This window comes from Lolium rigidum, chromosome 5, assembly GCF_022539505.1.
Source record: "Lolium rigidum isolate FL_2022 chromosome 5, APGP_CSIRO_Lrig_0.1, whole genome shotgun sequence".
Classification (NCBI taxonomy): domain Eukaryota; kingdom Viridiplantae; phylum Streptophyta; class Magnoliopsida; order Poales; family Poaceae; genus Lolium; species Lolium rigidum.
Genome location: NC_061512.1, coordinates 144,578,605 through 144,600,649, shown reverse-complemented (window position 1 = coordinate 144,600,649; position 22,045 = coordinate 144,578,605). Strand labels below are relative to the sequence as shown.

General features: G+C 45.9%; 2 protein-coding genes across 2 annotated transcripts; both read left to right on the top strand.

Moving 5' to 3' along the window:
* Positions 1-1,079: 1,079 nt before the first annotated feature.
* LOC124654510 (RNA pseudouridine synthase 4, mitochondrial-like) lies at positions 1,080-6,675 on the top strand. The gene is made up of 10 exons (XM_047193511.1): positions 1,080-1,430; positions 1,622-1,693; positions 2,399-2,539; positions 2,624-2,671; positions 2,760-2,837; positions 3,378-3,491; positions 3,617-3,709; positions 5,119-5,230; positions 6,004-6,050; positions 6,158-6,675. The coding sequence occupies exons 1-10, from the start codon at positions 1,080-1,082 to the stop codon at positions 6,518-6,520; spliced, it is 1,419 nt and encodes a 472-aa protein (XP_047049467.1). The 3' UTR covers positions 6,521-6,675.
* A 1,646-nt stretch (positions 6,676-8,321) lies between these two features.
* Positions 8,322-13,267, top strand: LOC124656514. The gene is made up of 6 exons (XM_047195241.1): positions 8,322-8,525; positions 8,610-8,849; positions 8,933-9,624; positions 9,997-10,058; positions 12,997-13,054; positions 13,199-13,267. The coding sequence occupies exons 1-6, from the start codon at positions 8,513-8,515 to the stop codon at positions 13,265-13,267; spliced, it is 1,134 nt and encodes a 377-aa protein (XP_047051197.1). The 5' UTR covers positions 8,322-8,512.
* Positions 13,268-22,045: the final 8,778 nt, after the last annotated feature.

Sequence of the window (22,045 nt, the reverse complement as noted above, 5' to 3'; positions counted from 1 at the left end):
TACGATTGAAATACTACTATGTATGTATATATACCTCTTTATATTTTTTTAATATACTTCATTATTAAGTACTACATACCCTAAAGTGAGTTCTATGAAAAAAAATATTGTGAAATCATATATACAAAGAATGTATCATGAAATTGTATATAAGCTTGCGCATGTGTGCAATGATCACTTGTGTCGACATTTTTCCTCCTGAGAGTATCCTAGATATCTTTTATAGAGAGAATATGTAGCTCGATCATTATTCTACGATTGAATTCCATTTTTTATCCACTCTCCATTTAGTGGAATTTATACCGAAATATCCCATTCAGGAGACTCTAAACACAGTTTTACCCTACTTTAGCATTTTGCTTGCTTTCGTTAGATAGGACCAGCATGTTACGTCATGTGGTGCGACAAAATGTCTAAAGATTGAAGATCTTCATTGACAATCAGGTCTAGACTTATCTTATCCAACTCCTCCATTCCACGTTGTCGTTCCGACATTTTTGAAGCCCCATCACCACCTCACACCTTCGCTAAAAGGCACCCATGACAAAACAAGGGTCCAAAAACTTTCAAAATGGGTAATCCAAACAAATTTTTCACTTGGTTAATGTCATAAATGCTTAACTGTGGTAAAAAGTGGAATTCACTCTTATTGTACATATTTTTTGTAAAAATTATGGATTTCCGTTACATTCCAAAGGTTTCATCTTCATGTGTTTAAAGAGGTGTACGCCTTTGTGATGAAGCTGATGATAGATCTGAGATTATGGCAATCTGTCAAGATATATTAGAGAGATCAAGAGAGCTTTTAATAGTTGTAGTATTTCTTTTATTGGGCGTGAAGCAATTCAAGCTGCTCATCTTTGTGCTAAACAAGCTAGCGTTGATAGGAGGAGATGCCTGTGGATTAATTATAACCCAGGTTTTCTTAGTGACACTCTATCGAGTGATTGTAATCCTGTCGAGTAAGTAATAAAGCTCTCTGAATTCGCAAAAAAAAAAATGTCCCGTGTATAAATGGATCCAACGGCTACGGACGCTCCATCCCAAAGACAAGGAGGTGCCAAAAAAAAGTATTCCATATGACGACGAGAATGGCGGCGCTCCTCTTACTCCGAAGGCAGGCGGCCGGCGGCGCGGTGCCAAGGCTGCAGCAACCGTACGCCGGCCTAACCACCGCAGCTGCGAGGCAGGACGCTCTAGATACTGTCGGCGAGGAGAGCGGAGGGCCGGACAAGGGGAACAAGAACCGATGGATGGAGCTCCCACCGTTCGCGCCGGTCGATGCCGCCGCCGCGGCGAGAGCCATCTTTCGAGGGGAAGGAGGAGATGAAAAAGAAGAGGGCTCCAACTCCACCGCTATCAAGTGGGTCAGGCGGTGCTGCCCCCAGCTGCCGGCCTCGCTGGTGCAGAAACTCTTCCGCCTCCGCAAGGTGCATGCCACGTGCTCGACCAAATGTGCCATTGAATTGCTTCCTCTTACTATGAAAAACCTAATGAAGTTTTATTACGGAGTATTTTATTTACTTTTAACGACTTCTGTAATCTCACATGTTTTTCTCCACGAGTACGTGAAGTTTGAACTTTTTCTAAGAAGATATTAATTGTGTTTTCTGGCTGGCAGGTTAAGAAGAATGCTGTGATGGCCGAGACATCTTCCGCAGATGCTAGCGCTGAGCAATTCCGGTTGAAAAGGGTAATGAATAGCATGCGTGGATTAGAAATTCTTGGCAGTTTTAATTAGAAACATATGTTCTGTATCGTTTGTAATTCACCATACATCATACTTTAAATACACAAATAATGCTATTGACTGAAATTTCGAGCGAGATAATATATTTCAACATCACCTATTATTCACGACTTAACTGAAAACCTCTATAACTTGTTATTAGTAGTTTCTAAGATGCAGTATAACCACTTTAGTTGGCATGACCAGATAATTACACGTAACAAAATTGAAAACCCAACTATGAGTCATTCTCATTCATAATTCTGTCTATGGAACTACAAATATATCGTTCATACTCTTTGTTGTATGTGTGTGGTCTAGCTCGGATAAATATGAGGGATTTGCTGAGCGTTATTTATTTATTTTTGCCCCTGCATTCATCATTTATGTGATAGTGTCTTTCCAGTATTTCTCCATGCAGCCATGCCATATTTGTCTCATACTACAAGGTCTGATTCATAACACTGCATCCTTAACATACGTGTTGTGTTTTGGTTTGATTACTGCAGAATACAAACTTGTTACCGATGTAGAATGTAGTATGAGATTGTATAGCACTGTAAATTCTAGTTGATTCTATGCCATTGGATTCAAGAGCGCATATTTTTACTGGTATGGTGTGCTCTTTGGAAGAGTGGCAGTACATGACTTCTGTTTCCATTTTTGAAGGTTTCGGCGAAAGATCACCTAGTGCCTGGCGATACCCTTTTTCTACCTGTTAATATTCAAGAATCTTCTGTTGCTGAGAAGACCAGGAAATTTGATAACAGGAATGAGATTGAGTTTTTGCGTAGCCTTGAGATTCACAAGGTTTTGATCTATATTATCTGCAAAAGAATATTTTAATTTGTTTGGATTCTAAAATAATTCCTATGCTCTTTGGAATTCCTTCAGGATGAAGCCATCATTGTGGTCAACAAGCCTCATGGAATGCCGGTGCAAGTAGGTAACTTTATGCTGGCGTATTTATTTCCTAAAGTTTCATAAGACTTTTGATGCTTAATAAAGCTTTTCTTTTCTCTATTTGTAGGGTGGTGTTGGCATTAAAAACAGTATAGATGTATTAGCCCCGATGTTTGAAGAAAATTCTTCTGATGCACCTCGCCTGGTGAGTTCAGTACATTTCAGTTGCTAATTGTAGCAGAAGCTGTAAACATTGAAGTATTGCACAAACCTGTTGTATCCTTGATTAAAAAAAATTACTTCCCGAGAGAGTATAGAATCACCTATCATTGCTATAGAAAAATTAAGAGTAGAAAGACATAGCCTAAGCATTCTGAGAAGATAATGGTTTTGGTAGTGTTGTGCTTGCTAAACTATTTCATTTAGAAGAACATGGGAGGATTGGATATTAAATATACCAAGGTAGACCATCTCAATTAAGCGAACATTCCATTCTGATTCAACCTAATAAACTTTTAATTATGTGTTAGCAGTTTATGTTTATTTTATCATGCAAATGAAGACTATGCGTAGTATAGACTTTCGATAAGTAAGATACTATGTATGTATAATTAGTCAAGATCTCTTTCCATTTGTAGTACCTGTGCAAGTTTAGCATGGCGTTGCTATATTTGAAGAAACAATTTGTTTGTGTTAATTTGTGCATTTGTTGCATGTTTATTGATGCTCTTATGTACTTCATCAGGTCCACAGGCTTGATAGGGATTGCAGTGGTGTCCTTGTTCTGGGTAGAACTCAACTTAGCGCTTCCATTTTGCATGCTATATTTCGTGAGAAAACTGCTGATGCTTTAGCTGATGTAAGTTTAGTGTAGCTTTTACTGTGTTTCTCAATGTTTCTATTGAATTTCGCACCATATTATATATTATGCAGCTGCACAGTTATTCATATACTTATCTTGATACCCATATCTTTTCTGTGAAGGGTACTCAACAAGTATTGCAAAGAAAATATGTTGCACTTGTGATAGGAACACCTAGACATCCCAAGGGTTTACTGTCGGCCCCACTTGCGAAGGTTCGTAAGAATATGTGTTGCCGTTCCCTTGCTGTTTCTATTTAGCATTCATTTTCTTTATAGTTTTGAAACGTGCAGCTTCATTGACAAGAGATGTAGTCAGAAATAAAACCCTAAATTCAGTTCAGATACATTATATGTTTACTTTACAAGAAGGGGACTTTTTTCTTCCATAAGCTAAGATATAAATTGGTGTTTTATTTTAATAATACAAAACTAATTGAGCATATAGTCCCCTTCTTGTTAATTCTAAAATTTGAATACACTTGTGGGTATATGCCAAACGCTTAGTGTAGGTGGGAGACTGCGATCAGGTATGTGAGTATGGGGCAATCTCCTCGGTCAGGAAGTCGGATTTTCCTCTGTCACTTTGTCTTGAATCTTGATCCATCTCATTCTCTGAACTCTTCATATTTCCCATGTTGTTTGTTCATCTAGTAGCTTGAGCATCAGTGGTACTTGTCTGTATAAATTATGGTTTAGCTTGGCATGTTTTGTAAATTGAGCTTTGACCATTAATTCTTTGTATAATGTATTATTACTGGAAAAAATTACACTTTACCCCTGAGGTTTAGAGTCAAGTCAACATAGCCCCCTGCACAACCAGATAGCCAGCCCTAAGCTATTCAACACCATTCGAATAACCCCTTGAGGTGGTTTCAGGGTGTTGTATGGTCTAGACGTGGCTCATTTGGTGGTGATGACAAAACATACTGAATAAACACTAGCGCACATGGAAATGCAGGACAGGGAACCCTAGCATGCTCTTCTCCAAACATGGTCATCCGTTGCCCCTTGAGCTCATCGGGGATGCTGCTCTGGTGACCTCCGGGTCCAACTCAACCACAGATTAAGTCCTTGCAATTACCTCTACCAGATCCGTACATGAGCCTTACCACCATTGCTCCTCCACCGGTGTCGCTGCTGTGCTGGCTAATGTGTTCCAGGGAAGCCAAGATTGTGGAAGAAGTGGAGAAGGATAAGAGACTTATTGATATCTGGGCCTATTCATTTGCTGATTCATGCCATGTATGCAATACCACCCTCCATAACCACCTCAGGGTTTTATTTGAACAGTAATGAATAATTTGGGGGCTGGTTACCTTTTTTTTTTTTGACAATTTGGGGGCTGGCTACCTGGTTTAAAGTTCAGCGAGTTTTTGCCTCGGTCCCAAACCTCAGGAGGTCAGGTGGACTTTTTCCTATATATTGGTTTAAAACTGCAAAATCATGACTACCTCTGAAGTACTGTAAAATACAAATCTCATGGTACACCTTTTGTATCAGGAAACCTATACATTGCTGGAGAAATTGTTGTTCAAAATTAGAAGGCTTTATCTTAAAATGCATGGGCGCCTTGTAAAAATTAATGGATAGAGTACTATCTTATGGAGGTCTGGCTTTTACAGGTTTTATTACAAGACGGCAAGTCTGAACGTCTGACAGTTAGAGCTGGTCCAAATACTACTTCTGTTCAGGATGCTTTGACAGAGTACAGAGTGATTGAATCTTGCCCCCAAGGTTTGCAAACAATAATCTTGTCTGTCAAGTGTTGAAAAATAAACATTACTTTTCTGACAAAATGAAAGACTGGTAGCAGTTATATGTCAAGATAGCAATTTATTCTAAACATACAATATGATTTTTCAGTAGCATAATGCATCAGTTTGACCAGTAACATAAGAATGTCAAACAATACATGTCACATACAGATTTATGAAACTGGGAATGAATAGACAACTATGCCCAGATTAAAGTTTCAACATCGCACATATTTTAATATAACTACTTTTTTTTGCCATTATAGATTTTTTTTATTAGAACTAGATGCATGAGATAAATTTTGCAGTTCCCATGCCTCGTGATACTGTATAAATAGTAATAGCATCACATTGCGCTTAGAAAAAAATCAATCAACTGCCAAATGCTATGCGCAAAAAGAATTCAGTTAATGAAAACCAGAGTAACATGTAATATATAGGTAAAAATGAAAAATTCATCTGACTCTATTGATGATAGTATTACATCTTTAGGTTGTCCTGAATAATGATAGTAATCATAGCTTATAGGTTCAGCAACCAAAGTACTAGGTGTTTGATTAAGCTGTGTTTGGTAAATCATCAGTATCCAGCAAGCAAAGTAACACAATATTTGAATAAGAGTGCATTGAGTACGAAAGAAGTAAAAGACACGTAGTACAATAATTCCATTACAAACTACTTGTAGCTTTGAACCACTTGGGTGTTAACTGTCATCGTATCTATAAAAACATTTGGGTTTGCTAATGATTGTAGGGTTCACTTGGTTAGAATTGTTTCCCCTTACCGGAAGAAAGCATCAGGTAAATTTCCTAGGCAGACGTTTATCTCTATTTTTGTTTGCAAAGCGTCGTCAGAACAACACTCACCGCTAGAAAACTTGCTCTTTTTTCTGCTGGAACCCGCCCAGCTCCGAGTCCACTGTGCGGAGGTTCTTGGAACACCGATCGTTGGGGACTACAAGTACGGACGCCAAGCGCACCAGAACTGGGCGCCTCTCCCTGTTCCGCGAACCGTCGACAGGGAGCTGCTCAGGAGACGGAGGCTTCCCTTTGGCCTTGTCCAGGGTGGCGGAAGCGTCGCGGAGGAGCAGCCTCAGCTGCATCTACACTGCAAGCAGATGATGCTCCCTGATATCTCGGCCGCTGTCCAAGGGTTGCAGTCAGAGGACGCGGATCGTGATTTCTCGGGTCTCGAGAAGCTCAGCTTCGTTGCTCCGTTGCCGGTACACATGCGGCTGAGCTGGGAGGTTCTGAAGTCTCCTAACAAGTAACGGAAGAGTGTGGTTGGTCCTACTGTGATGTTCTGCTGAAGATCACAACCACGGAAGCTACACCAGGAGAAGTCATTTTGGTACTACTAGCGCTGTAAGTTTATTGCAGCACAGTGGTTCCATTTTTTTGGTTATTGTTGTTATGAGTTCAACTGTAGACGGTTTGCTCTTTCTACCTGGAGCGTTTCCGAAATGTACTTTACTGGTTACATTGTTTACTATCAATGATAATCACTGGATATATGGAAAACTTCAAATGGAGGCGGAGCTACACGTAGCCCTTTACTTAGAATTTGTATTTCAAAATTTCAAAAAATCCAAATCGAAATTCTAGAGATAGCCAATGATATATACTACAATGGTTTAAAATCTCAATGCAAACTACTTTATATTCTAGGCTACACAAAAAATGACAAATTATGATTTTTTTATAGTGAATAGTACATATTTCAAGACTACTAATTTTGTCAACATGTAGCCTATAATACAAATCTGTTTGCATTGAGATTTTGCCCAATTGTAGCATACATCATTGGCTATCTCTAGGATTTTGTTTTAGATTATTTTGAAACTTTGAAATACGAATTTTGAGTCTTTGAAAATAAAGAGCTACATGTAGCTCGGCCTCTATAACGCCACACTATTGGATATATCCACATTTTATTGGCTAACTATGAAGTTTTGGGGCACGGTCATGGCAAGATTGAAAGCCAGCTTGTAATTCTGGTAAGATGTCAGAAGTTGTCATACGAAATGGTGTGTTGATTTTTTTTTTTGTGCAAAGTGCATTTGTATGTCTGAGATTAAAAGGGACTTTGTACCACATTTTCTGTATTAATAAATACTCTGCCCGGAAAAGAAAAAGAAAAAAAAATCCTCTCCCTCGTGTCAGAAACCAAGAAACTGGCACGCATCTCCGCCGCCGGAGATCAATCATCATCAAGAAAATAAAGAAACAAACCCACCGCCACCTCGTCCCCAAAGTCTCCAGCTCCAATGGAGGTGGAGCCCCTCAACCGCGTGCACGCCGGCGAGAGCCCTCTCCGTGAGCCCATCCACGACGCCGCTTTCAGCGTCGGAAACGCCGCGGCCAATGTGTCCGCCGAGGAAGCCACCCTCCGCCAGCGGCGGGCGTCGCAGGACGCGGCGCCTTTCCACCGCGGCGACTACCTCTTCTCCGCCGACGCTTCCCTCCTCGCCACCGCGCCGGCGCCGGCGCCGGGCGACCACGACGAGGCGTTGCCGCGGAGCCGCGCACACCTCGCCGCCGAGGAGGAACGGGAGGGCGCCACCCTCCGCCAGCGCCGTGCGGCCCGGCCTAAGACTCCATCCTCGCCACGACGGCCGCGCCGGCGCCGCGGGAGCACGTCGAGGCGTGGTTGTGGAGCCCCGCACTCCTCGCCGCCGACGCCGACGGGGAGAGCTTCGCTGGATGGGCCGGAGCCGGAGGCGGGTGGTACTGCGGTGAGTTACCCGATTCTTGGATTCGGCCGTTGGCCATTTTGACGACTTTCTTTGCAGCCGAACGTTTCTTGATTTCTTCTTCATCACGTTTCTTGCTACTCTGCAGAGCCCTCTCCCCTGCAATGGGCGCTCGCCGGGGATGCGTGTAGGCGAGGACGACCTGCGAGGCAGCTGCTGTGTGTGCGTGGGGCGGCGGCTCCCCGGCGATGTCTGCGTGGGCGATGGCGTCAAGGACCTGGAAGGCGCTCTGCTGCAGCGTGCAGGGGACGTCCGGTCGGCCGAGGCCGACGCCGGCAGGGGAGATGGTGCCGAGGACCGAGCAGGCCGGAGACTGATCGGGACTCAAGGTGAGACTCCCCTCCAAAATCCCCACTGGTTTTGCGTGTAAGGAATGAATGTTGGGAATCTGAAGTCTCTGGGGAGCAGGAATGTGTAGAATGAATTCAATAGTTCTACTACATTCTAATTTTGATGGATGGAAAGATTGGTTGAAACTGCTAGCTCTTGGGCTGAAACTGTTGGCACTACATGGAATTTACAGGTTAGCTAGCGTGCATCGAATTTACTACAGTCTAGTGTCAGGAGGATGGAATTTAGTGAAACTGTTGCTATTGTTCTTCTTCAGCTGAGGGTTGCGTCGTCGTTGGAGCGGGTGGCGCCAAGATGGCAGCCGCGGACGTTTTCATGGCCTATGCTTCTCGCGACGTCTTCATGGCGCGGCTCAGGCTTGCGATTAAACTGGGGCCAATGTATTGGGTGTACGAACTCGGCAAGTGGGTGTACAAGCTGATGGGATACCCAGTGGATGTGGGGGGCGCCTGGTACTGGGATCGAGTCATACGAAATGTTCTCGAGCAGGACGATGGTGAGTAGTAGAGATCTTGTGCGTGCGTAAGGTGTTCTTGCCGGCTGCTGACAACAATGCACTCCTACATTGTCAAATTTCAGGTACCTGTTCGATCTGCGGCACCCTGGTCTGCCTGGAGGCCCGTCACCGATTGGATTTTGAGAGGCGACACGGATTCAAAACTTTTCCTTACAGCATCTCAGCCCAAACGGCGCAAGACTTGAAGAATCTCTGCGTGGAGCGCCGCGTGTGGACCCCTAGATGTGGTGCGAATAAGGAGAGAGTATTGCAGGTGATCCAGCAGGCTGGAGGGTCTGCAGTGCCTGGCGTGCCTGGTTGGAAGCCCTGCAGACTCCAGGTGAAGAGGTGGAAGGTCCACAAGAACACTGGCCGGCACCCAATTTCAGAGGACAAAATAGCAAAATTGATCCGCACGGAGGGGCCACTTTTGGGAGGAATTATTGTGGATGATGACTACAATGCTCCAGGGCCGGAGGATCGGGTGTATCGAGGAATCCCAAGAGGATATAGAGGTGGAGGTCGTCACTGTGTGGTATGTGCAGGATACCGCTTCTGGCCCAAGCCGACTGCCCAGCCTCACCAGGGGCGCCGGCGGCACCAGCCCCGGCACGACAGGTCCGACACCCGCCCGCACGACCAGACCGAGACCCACGAGCTCCACGTTTTGGTGGTTGATAACCAAGTCGGCGTAGCAGAGAGCTGGATTCTGGGCAAGGCCTTCTCTAACTTCGTCGAGGTTCACGTGGAGCCACTGGACGCGACGGAGCTCCGGGTGAGCTTGTGGCGCCGTCTCCTCGACACCGTGCGTAGGATCTTCAGGTGGTAGGGCATGCTTCAGACTAGTTGTTTTGGCTTCGAGAATAGAATTCATTAGAGTTCAGATTTAGATTGCAAAAGGAGAGAGTGGGGTACGACGGTTGATTGTATAATATTTTACAACTTGATACATTTTACATAGGATTTCATGTAGTGCGTGCAAGACTGTTTAGCTTATGGTACGCACTCGTGAGATCCGAGCTAATACGCTCTGTATGAGAGATAACAGGGCAATCAGCATACATTGTTAGGCTCAACATAGTGTTCCACGGAGCAGATTAAACCATGTGAAACTGTGCTCAGAAATCTTTTGCATGTATGCTCCCAGGCAAAGTTTAATTTCCTGTACCAAAGACTTACTGCAAGATTAACTATAGCATTGCTGCTCAGGTAGGAATGCCAGATTATTGCTTATTGTGATACTAATTGTTTTTTGATGTGCATTGTACGACCTTCAGTATAACCTAAAGTTGGTTCATGTGTTCAAATATTGAGTAAGAATATTTATCATCTAATGATGGCCTAATATAGTTTTCAATTGTATGGTCCATTTCAAGAATCCATGTGATCCTAAACTGGACTGTTACTGATGATTTATGTAACTAGGCAACTAGCAGAAGAAACTCAAAGCTATGTTAACTTGTTAACAGAACGGTAATAACCGACAACGATGGATTTTATTTGCTAAGCAGCTCCTGGTACTTTCTTACCGCAATAGGTCCTTCAATTATCTTTTTTTTTTCGAGAGTACGCTAAAAACGTACCATATTTTTATAGAAATCAGATATGCAAGTACAAGATATGCTTTAACTCGCTGCGAACAACGAGCATAGCAAGAACTCCACACACAAGCTAGTCCGAAGATAGCCACCACGACAACACAACTACAAAGCAAAAGAGCCTGCCCAAAACTGAGAAACATCGCCGCGTTTCGACCGACGCTGGACACCTCCAAAGAACAACCCCTTCCACATAACTTCTCTCGTCAACGAACCATCCACTCTTTATGCCTAAAATGAAGTGGCAAGGGGATGGCGGAACTTGAAGAACCTCGAGGAAGACACCGTCTTGGACTTGCCGCCGACGACGTGCATTGCGCCGCTGCATCTCGAGCTTGGACAGCGGTAACACCGGAGGAGCGCAATGAAGAACCTCCATGATGTGTCTCCAAACACGATGCTCCCAACGGAGAGACGATGTCGAGGACACCGCCATCGTGTCGATCCTACTCCGAATCTAGGCTTTCACCCGTAGGCCCCTACCAACTCCAAGAGAGTGAGGAAGATGGTGACGCACCTCGGCGACGCCTCCACCGAAGGATCCGACACCCACAGGCGTCGTCGCCGCCTGCTCGGCAGCTGCCAAGCAGGACTTTCATCCAGGTCGTCACCAGTCCCACACCTCGAAGGGTTGGGGCAGCACCGTCTTGTAGACTCACACCGCTGCCACCGCAGCACCCACCGTTGTAGCCGCAAAGCCATGGTCCTCCGACACCACACACTACTGATAGAAACGCAGCCACTCCACCTCCAAACCTGACGAAGAACTGCAACCTCCCACCTCCTCCGGCAAGGGCAGGACCATCCACACCGGTGTACACCCGCTCCAGGTTTCAGCCGTGGACGACCCAACCCTGAAAGCCCAATCGGTCTCGTGAAGGCCCAGATCGGGCCTGCCTTGATCTCCAACCTCCACGCCGGCACGACCGAGGGTGGCACCTCCATGCTCGTGACGAGCAAGCGGCTGGCCGATGCGCCATAAACTCCTTCCTGGACGGGCATCCTCCGCGTCGTCGCCTCCAAGCCGGGAACTTTCTTCTCCGCCACCAGGCCGCGCCGACGCGCCACCCCGCTCAAACTCCTGCTGCCTTCCCCGCCATGGTCCAGAGCTCCTCCGCGCTCTCCACCGTGTGCCATCCACATAACTTCCCCGCCATGGTCCAGAGCTCCTCCGTGCTCTCCACCGTGTGCCATCCACATAACTTCTCTCGTCAACGCACCAACCACTCTTTATGCCTAAAATGAAGTGGCAAGCGAATGGCTTAAACCCCTTCAATTCTTCTGACAAGTGTTTACATAGACGGACCCTCAGGAAACATAACAGAACCCTCAAGGATTCCTTAAACCTCAACATCTGAGCAGTCAATCGAACTGGGGAACTCAAAGAGCCCATCCTATACAAAAAGAAAAATAGGTATACATTTTGCAGTTGCAAGCAAAGATGAAAATGATCATCTAAACAAGAAGTGAGTGTATTTGAGGGCGACAACTAGAAATATTTTGTGGGGTTCGTTTGCTCATTAGGGATTGGGGTACTGGGCTGAGTCCATGCACAGTAGAAAACAAGGCTTTCGTCTAGCACCCTGGATGATATTGGTCCCGGTTCAACCTAGAAAGCCTTTAGTTCCGATTTTTTTGGAACCTTTAGTTTTGGTTGGTATTACGAACCGGGATTAAAAAGATGGCGGCAAGCTGCCTCCGGGAAACTAAAGGGTAGACCTTTAGTCTTGGTTCGCTTTACCAACTGGGACATCCGAAATTCTTGATTTTTTGGCTTCCCACACACCTCCCCCCCCCCCCCCCCCCCCCCCCCCCCCTCTCCCCCATATCGCCTCTTTTAGCTTTGTAAAATACAAAAGAAAATGATAGAAAATTCTTAAAATAAAATCTTTTGAGATTCATGTATGTTACGCAACCTACTATTAGGGGAAATTAATACATTTTAATTTCAATTTTTTGCAAAAGAAATTTAGAAAATGGTAAAATGATCGTGGCTTTTCTGATTGCATACGAAGTCAGAAAAAAACGTATAATATATCAAAATGATCGTGGGAAAAAACTACATCTAAATTGGGTTAGTGCGAGGATAGTCCTGCACTTTCAGATGTGTGTGGAGTGCCGCGGGTGCTCCTGCGACGTCGATCACATGTGGTTTTCGGCGCAAAGCCCTAACGTTCTTGTAACATAACTTAACTTCTTCTCATGCTTAATGGAATGACACGTGGAGTTCCCGCGAGTTCTAAAAAAGGTTGGATTAATTGGACCTGGGCGATCGAGAGCGCGCCACCACGCTTTTCCGCGAGCACGGCCGCCTCGCCTAGACCTCCTATATAAATTGACGCCTGCGAAGACGTACATACCTAGGGTAGAGATCGATCGAGTACCCATCGATGGGATCCTGGTTCTCTTCCCCTGCCCCTCCCGCCGGCCTCAGGAACAGGAAGCACCTCCGCCTCCCCTGTCACAGTCACAGGAGACCTCCTACGCCTCTTCATTTATTGTGGCAAGTGCCTGCGTCTCTTTGTTTTCTGTTTGGTCTTCTGTGCCAGACAGTCCTACGCCGACTGCATCTGCTGCCTCCTCAAACGCTACAACGCCAACAGCCCGGTAAGTACCTACGACGCCAAGCACAAGCGGAGGGCTAATTCCTATAATCTCGTTTCTTGGTTTAGTTTCCTCTTCGATTTGATTAGACATGCATCGTTCATGATTCCACACCTAGTTTTACTTACGCTCACAAACATGATGCAGGGCGCCGAGTATCCCACGGAGTCCGCTACAGAGGTGAAGGCCGCCTGTGTTATGAATAGTTACCGTTAGAATTAGCATAATTGTTAGCAGTTAGGACTTGTCCTGCCGCCTTAAGCCGAGAGACTTGCATTGTCCCAACCTTGTAAACCGTCTTTGATGGAGTCTGAGGTATATAAGCCCCTCAATTATCAATGAGATCAACAACAAAAATTATCTTTTATTGATACTTCTACATCAGGTTGATTTTTTAAATAGTTCCACTGAGTTAGAAACGCATGTTTCAAGATAACGAAAGCGTTCGCATCCGATTTGTATAATTGTTTCTCTGGCGAATTATGTCTCGCATCCGATTTGTATAATTGTTTCTCTGGCGAATTATGTCGATGCTGTTAGGGAGACATCCTCCCGTGCGGCTAACCAAGATTAGTTAGGGATATTTCTTGTGTAACAATACTTGCAATCTTGACTTGTACCTCAAGTCCTTGTGCATATAAATAGAAACAGAGGGAGAGGAGGCGTGCCATCGAGCAGCCCATTGTTTCATGGTATCGTAGCGGGTCATCCTCCCCGCCGCCTAAACCCCTCCCTCCCTCTCCAAAACCCTAACCCTAGCCGCCACCCTCCCTCCCCCTCTCCCACCATGACTCCCGAAGAACTCGCAGCCAAGGAGCGCGAGCTCGAGGCTCGTGCCAAAGCCCTAGATGACCGCGAAGCCTCCATCAACCAGCAGATCATCGCCGCCACCAACGCAGCCGCTGCCTCCCTTCCGGCTGGCCAAACACCCTCTCTAAACCCTAACCCAACCGAAACCACCACCACCAGTCCCTCCACCTACGCAACCTCCATCAAGCTCCACGTGCCGATCACCCTCAGCCTCACAGACGGCAACTACACAAGCTGGAGGGAGCTCTTCCTCGTCGCTCTCGGCCGCTACGGTCTCACCGCCCACGTCGCCGGTGAAGCCACTCCCTCCGACACGTCTCCTGCCTCTGCTTGGGGCCGTGATGACTACACCGTGCTCTCCTGGATCTACGGCTCCATCGACACCGACCTCCTCAGCATCGTCATGCGTCCTGGCTCCACCGCGCTCACCATCCGGGACGCCATCGAGAATCTCTTCCGCGACAACAAGAAGCACCGCGCCATCCAGCTCGAGGCCGACTTCCGCAACACGCCACAGGGCGATCTCTCCATCGGCGACTACCGCGCCAAGCTCAAGAACCTCGCCGACTCCTCACCGACGTCGGCCAGCCCATCGGCGACGAAACGCTGGTTCCGACGCTCCTCCGAGGCCTTAATGACACTTACGCCCATCTCGCGCTCGTTTCTCCCCTTTCAGGTGCCGTTCCCCTCGTTTCTTCGGACGCGCTCCGCCCTCATCCCGGAAGAAACTCAGCGCCGCACCGACGCACGCAACGCCGCCTCCACCGCACTCTGGGCCATGGGCCAGAGCGTACTGCCCAACAATGGGAGCGCCCGCGCCCCTCCGTCTGGTGACCGCTCATCGCCTGCTCCCTTCGGGGGCGATCGCGCCGGCGGCCGCGGCACCAACTACTTCACCAACACCTTCCGTGGCGGAGGCCGCGGACGCGGCAGCGGACGAGGACGTGGGCGCGGCCGCGACAACCCCTGGCAGTTCAATCCCTGGACGGGGGCCCCTACTCGCGCCCAGTTACAGCAGGCCCCGTGGCAGCCACCTCCATCAACACAGTGGCAGCCGCGCTCACCAACGACATGGCAGCCACCGTCCCCAGGCCTCCTCGGCCCGCGCCCCAGCATGACACCACGAGCGTATACAGCCCAGGGCTCCTACGTCCCCACCGCTCACCAGCAACAGCAGATCGACCCGGCTCTCCTCGCTGCCCTCAACAACCTGCAGCTACCCGGTGGCGATTGGCACATGGACACTGGTGCATCCTCTCACATGGCATCCGATCCCGGTAATCTCCACTCCCTCCTTCCATCCTCATCCCAATTTGTCACCGTCGGAAACGGTGCAACTCTTCCTGTCACCCATGTTGGTTCCCAAACTCTTAATACCCTCACTAAACCCCTTTATCTTCACAACATACTCCTCGTTTCACAAATCATCAAAAATCTTATATCTGTTCGTCAATTCTGCATCGATAATCACCGCACCATTGAATTTGATCGTTTTGGTTTTTCTGTGAAGGCCCTTCCCAGCGGGATCGTGATTCTCCGATGTAACAGTCCAGTGCCCTCTCTACACCGTCAATCCACCTGCCTATGCCGCTACATTCCTCGCCACCATCTCCCACGACCTCTGGCATCGCCGCCTTGGACACCCCGGCCACAGCTCCACGCCATCTCTACCCACCGGCTTGCCGAATAAAACAGGACCCTCCCCGTGTCATGCATGTCAATTAGGAAAACATGTTAGGTTACCATTTTCTTTGTCGAACTCATCTACTACTCGCCCGTTTGAACTATTACATTGTGATCTATGGACCTCCCCAGTCCTTAGCATGTCTGGTTTTGCCTATTATCTAGTCATTATTGATGATTTTTCTCATTATTTTTGGAGCTTTCCTATTCGTAAGAAATCCGATGTCTTTTCCACGTTCGTTACTTTTCATGCCTTTGTCACCACCCACTTCAATCTCCCTATTCTAACTATCCAATGCGGCAATGGAAAAGAATTTGACAACATTAAACTAAACTCCTTCTTTCAATCCCATGGAACCCTTTTTCGCTTATCATGCCCCTACACTTCTCAACAAAACGGCAAAGCCGAACGAGCCATTCGCACCATCAATGATGTTATCCGCACCCTTCTCTTCCAAGCCTCCCTGCCTCCCAATTTTTGGGCCGAGGCTCTCCACACTGCCACTCATCTTCTCAACCTTCGTCCCACCGCAGCCCTCCGTAGACAAACCCCATGATGTCTACGGGAGCTTCTATTCTTGTAGACAGTGTTGGGCCTCCAAGAGCAGAGGTTTGTAGAACAGCAGCAAGTTTCCCTTAAGTGGATCACCCAAGGTTTATCGAACTCAGGGATGAAGAGGTCAAGATATCCCTCTCAAGCAACCCTGCAACCACAAAGCAAGAAGTCTCTTGTGTCCCCAACACACCTAATAGGTGCACTAGTTCGGCGAAGAGATAGTGAAATACAGGTGGTATGAATGAATATGAGCAGTAGTAACGGTGCCAGAAAATAGCTTGCTGGCGTGTAGTTGATGGTGGTAATATGGTAGCAGTAGTAACGCAGTAAAACAAGTAAACAAGCAGCGATAGCGATATTTAGGAACAAGGCCTAGGGATTACACTTTCACTAGTGGACACTCTCAACATTGATCACATAACAGAATAGATAAATGCATACTCTACACTCTCTTGTTGGATGATGAACACATTGCGTAGGATTACACGAACCCTCAATGACGGAGTTAACAAGCTCCACAATTCAATGTTCATATTTAAATAACCTTAGAGTGCATGAAAGATCGACACGACTAAACCAAGTACTAACATAGCATGCACACTGTCACCTTCACGCCACGAAAGGAGGAATAGATCACATCAATACTATCATAGCAATAGTTAACTTCATAATCTACAAGAGATCACAATCATAGCCTACGCCAAGTACTAACACGGATGCACACACTGTCACCATTACACCGTGTAGGAGGAATAAAACTACTTTAATAACATCACTAGAGTAGCACATAGATAAATTGTGATACAAAACACATTGCAATCATAAAGATATATAAATAAGCACTTCACTACGCCATTCATAACAGTGAATAAGTATTCTGTGAAATATAGCCTAAGAGACCCACACGGTGCACACACTGTCACCTTTACACACGTGGGACAAGGAGTCTCCGGAGATCACATAAGTAAAATTCACTTGACTAGCACAATGACATCTAGATTACAAGCATCATTATATGAATCTCAATCATGTAAGGCAGCTCATGAGATTATTGTATTGAAGTACATAGGAGAGAGATGAACCACATAGCTACCGGTACAGCCCCGAGCCTCGATGGAGAACTACTCCCTCCTCATGGGAGACAGCAGCGTTGATGGAGATGGCGGTGGTGTCGATGGAGAAGCCTTCCGGGGCACTTCCCCGCCCCGGCCGGCGTGCCGGGACGGAGACTCCCGTCCCCCGCATCTTGGCTTCGTGATGGCGGCGGCTCCGGAAGGTTTTCCGTATCGTGGTTTTTCGTATCGGGGGTTTCGCGACGGAGGCTTTAAGTAGGCGGAAGGGCGAGTCGGAGGGCCGACGAGGGGCCCACACCATAGGGCGGCGCGGGCCCCCCTCTGGCCGCGCGGCCCTATGGTGGCGGTGCCTCGTCGCCCCACTTCGTATCCCTTTCGGTCTTCTGGAAGGTTCGTGGCAAAATAGGACCCTGGGTCTTGATTTCGTCCAATTCCGAGAATATTTCGTTACTAGGATTTCTGAAACCAAAAACAGCAGAAAACAAAGAATCGGCACTTCGGCATCTTGTTAATAGGTTAGTTCCGAAAATGCACGAATATGACATAAAGTGTGCATAAAACATGTAGGTATCATCAATAATATGGCATGGAACATAAGAAATTATCGATACGTCGGAGGCGTATCAGCATCCCCAAGCTTAGTTCTCGCTCGTCCCGAGCAGTGTAAAACGATAACAAAGATAATTTCTGAAGTGACATGCCATCATAACCTTGATCATACTATTTGTAAACATATGTAATGAATGCAGCGATCAAAACAATGGTAATGACATGAGTAAACAAGTGAATCATAAAGCAAAGACTTTTCATGAATAGTACTTCAAGACAAGCATCAATAAGTCTTGCATAAGAGTTAACTCATAAAGCAATAAATCAAAGTAAAGGTATTGAAGCAACACAAAGGAAGATTAAGTTTCAGCGGTTGCTTTCAACTTATAACATGTATATCTCATGGATAATTGTCAACATAGAGTAATATAACAAGTGCAATATGCAAGTATGTAGGAATCAATGCACAGTTCACACAATGTTTGCTTCTTGAGGTGGAGAGAGATAGGTGAACTGACTCAACATAAAAGTAAAAAAGAATGGTCCTTCAAAGAGGAAAGCATCGATTGCTATATTTGTGCTAGAGCTTTTATTTTGAAAACATGAAACAATTTTGTCAACGGTAGTAATAAAGCATATGAGTTATGTAAATTATATCTTACAAGTTGCAAGCCTCATGCATAGTATACTAATAGTGCCCGCACCTTGTCCTAATTAGCTTGGACTACCGGATCTTTGCAATGCACATATTTTAACCAAGTGTCACAATGGGGTACCTCCATGCCGCCTGTACAAAGGTCTAAGGAGAAAGCTCGCATTTTGGATTTCTCGCTTTTGATTATTCTCAACTTAGACATCCATACCGGGACAACATGGACAACAGATAATGGACTCCTCTTTAATGCATAAGCATGTGGCAACAATTATTATTCTCATATGAGATTGAGGATATATGTCCAAAACTGAAACTTCCACCATGAATCATGGCTTTAGTTAGCGGCCCAATGTTCTTCTCTAATAATATGCATGCTCCAACCATTAAGGTGGTAGATCTCTCTTACTTCAGACAAGACGGACATGCATAGAAACTCACATGATATTCAACAAAGGGTAATTGATGGCGTCCCCAGAAACATGGTTATCGCACAACAAGCAACTTAATAAGAGATAAAGTGCATAAGTACATATTCAATACCACAATAGTTTTTAAGCTATTTGTCCCATGAGCTATATATTGTAAAGGTGAATGATGGAATTTTAAAGGTAGCACTCAAGCAATTTACTTTGGAATGGCGGATAAATACCATGTAGTAGGTAGGTATGGTGGACACAAATGGCATAGTGGTTGGCTCAAGTATTTTGGATGCATGAGAAGTATTCCCTCTCGATACAAGGTTTAGGCTAGCAAGGTTATTTGAAACAAACACAAGGATGAACGGTGCAGCAAAACTCACATAAAAGACATATTGTAAACATTATAAGACTCTACACCGTCTTCCTTGTTGTTCAAAACTCAATACTAGATATTATCTAGACTCTAGAGAAACCAAATATGCAAACCAAATTAGCAAGCTCTAAGTGTTTCTTTATTAATGGGTGCAAAGTATATGATGCAAGAGCTTAAACATGAGCACAACAATTTCCAAGTATCAAATTATCCAAGACATTTTTGAGTTACTACATGTAGCATTTTCCAATTCCAACCATATAACAATTTAACGAAGAAGAAACTTCGCCATGAATATTATGAGTAGAGCCTAAGGACATACTTGTCCATATGCTACAGCGGAGCGTGTCTCTCTCCCACAAAGTGAATGCTAGGATCCATTTTATTCAAACAAAACAAAAAACAAAAACAAACCGACGCTCCAAGCAAAGTGCATAAGATGTGACGGAATAAAAATATAGTTTCAGGGGAGGAACCTCGATAATGTTGTCGATGAAGAAGGGGATGCCTTGGGCATCCCCAAGCTTAGACGCTTGAGTCTTCTTAGAATATGCAGGGGTGAACCACCGGGGCATCCCCAAGCTTAGAGCTTTCACTCTCCTTGATCATATTGCATCATACTCCTCTCTTGATCCTTGAAAACTTCCTCCACACCAAACTCGAAACAACTCATTAGAGGGTTAGTGCACAATAAAAATTAACATGTTCAGAGGTGACACAATCATTCTTAACACTTCTGGACATTGCATAAAGCTACTGGACATTAATGGATCAAAGAAATTCATCCAACATAGCAAAAGAGGCAATGCGAAATAAAAGGCAGAATCTGTTAAAACAGAACAGTCCGTAAAGATGGATTTTATTAGGCCACCAGACTTGCTCAAATGAAAATTCCCAAATTGAATGAAAGTTGCGTACATATCTGAGGATCATGCACGTAAATTGGCTTAATTTTCTGAGCTACCTACAGGGAGGTAGACCCAGATTCGTGACAGCAAAGAAATCTGGAACTGCGCAGTAATCCAAATCTAGTACTTACTTTACTATCAAAGACTTTACTTGGCTCAACAAAACATAAAACTAAGTGTTGACGTCAGAAACCCCCTGGCGGGCAGAGACGGTCAACACGGTAGAGCCGGGAACAACTAGGGCTGCGGCTGGCCCCAATCCCTCAGAGCGACGGCCCGCAAAGCCTCCTGGTCGCACGCGCCAATGTTTATCACAAGGGCGTGCCACCTGACCTATACCTGGTCAGGAAGGTGTGGATGATGCCTCGCTTAGTTTCCTGCAGGGCACACACGTAAACATTAAATACGAGCCTCGATCGGCTCTCGAAGTTATCTCCGTGAATCGGCTCAAAGAGCCGATCCACCCATGATTCAGACGGGGTGTCCGAATATATGGTGGTCCTGCTTGATCAAGGTAAAGCTAATGAGATCTACGACGATTTAGGGTTTTCACCGCATAATCGGATCGTCCTACTCTAGGTTGGGCCTCGCGGCCACGCACGGTGATCGTAAGCCGATTCTAAACAAGGCCTAAAAACCAACACGAGGTTGATCCCCGGAACATCCTGCTTAGGGCCAACGAACGACACCCTACGTGCCGCCGGATCCTCCCCCCTTTGTAAGGCCTAACTATTGCAGATATTAAACTAATCCTTGTAGAACAAGGAGCAATCGCAACGGATCAGATCTACTAAACTATGATCAAGCGGGTGCCGCCCTACACCTAAGATAGGTGTAAGGGCGGCTAGACATGCAAGGGTTGCACTACGAAAGCATGTAATATGAAGAACAATGCTAACCCTAACATGTCTAAGATAACTACGTTGCTCGCCATAAAAAAGGCTTCAGTACGAGCAACGCATGAACAACGTGGGCAAGCTTAGGCTGCCTAGATCGCAAGATGCGATCTAGGCAGCATGGTGCTTACCGGTAGAAACCCTCGAGACGAAGGAGTTGGCGATGCGCCGAGATTTGTTTGTGGTTGAACGTTGGTTGTTGTTTATTCCATAAACCCTAGATACATATTTATAGTCCAGGGGACTTTCTAATGTGGGCGTGCACCAAACCGTGCACGAGTAAAATTCTAACTTCTAAACTAAGATGCGATCTAAAATGTTACAGATACATGGGCAAACAAGCCCAACTTGGTAAAAAAGGCCGATTCACGTATTCCTTCTATATATATTTCTTCAAGCCCATCTTGATCGCGGCCTACCTCTGACTCGGTCAAATTCTGGTGATAACACATGCCCCCCTGGTTTTGGAAATGACATTTCCAAAATCATTATGCTCTTCTTTCGTCGGGTCATGTAGTGGCAGAACCGTTGCAGTATCCGTCATCATGATGCCCTGCCTTCTCAACTTCTCCGCGTGACCTGGCAGTTTTTTTTTAGGCACCGCTTCCTCGGAAACTGCTGCGGCATTAAACTTCCACTATATCCCCTTTGCCAATGCGTAACGAGCCGATAGCAACGCATCGGTCCCTCGACATTTACCCTTCCATTCTTCAACTGATGATTCTCTTCCATTTTTCAGCGATCCCTCTTAGCGAGCGCTTATTATTTTGTGAAGAAGGTTGCAACGAAGATCAGCCGATGGTATTTCAATCGGTTCCTCACTAGAGCGTCTACCAGGCCTGTTGCCCCCCGAGTCTCAGCAAAACAGAGACGAGGATACGCAAATTAGCTGTATGGACCTGGAGTTGATCATGTCTGAGGGAGCTTCTTACGCAGAGCCAGCCGATTTGAACATAAATCGGCTTCTCAAAGCAGAGAGCCTTCACGGTGAGCTGCCCCCCGAGCTTCTTCAGTTCTTGCTGGCTAGATCGGCTCCTTTCCTTTGGTGGATCTAATGCAATCCATCCTTGAC

Bases quoted from the DNA above. Each gene is read 5' to 3' on its own strand.
- LOC124654510 (XM_047193511.1), top strand. From the start codon at position 1,080: ATGACGACGAGAATGGCGGCGCTCCTCTTACTCCGAAGGCAGGCGGCC. The intron at 1,431-1,621 runs GTGCATGCCACG...TCTGGCTGGCAG, and splicing joins AACTCTTCCGCCTCCGCAAG to GTTAAGAAGAATGCTGTGAT. The intron at 3,710-5,118 runs GTTCGTAAGAAT...TGGCTTTTACAG, and splicing joins TGTCGGCCCCACTTGCGAAG to GTTTTATTACAAGACGGCAA.
- LOC124656514 (XM_047195241.1), top strand. The intron at 9,625-9,996 runs GTGAGCTTGTGG...GTATGCTCCCAG, and splicing joins TGGACGCGACGGAGCTCCGG to GCAAAGTTTAATTTCCTGTA. The intron at 13,055-13,198 runs GTAAGTACCTAC...AACATGATGCAG, and splicing joins GCTACAACGCCAACAGCCCG to GGCGCCGAGTATCCCACGGA.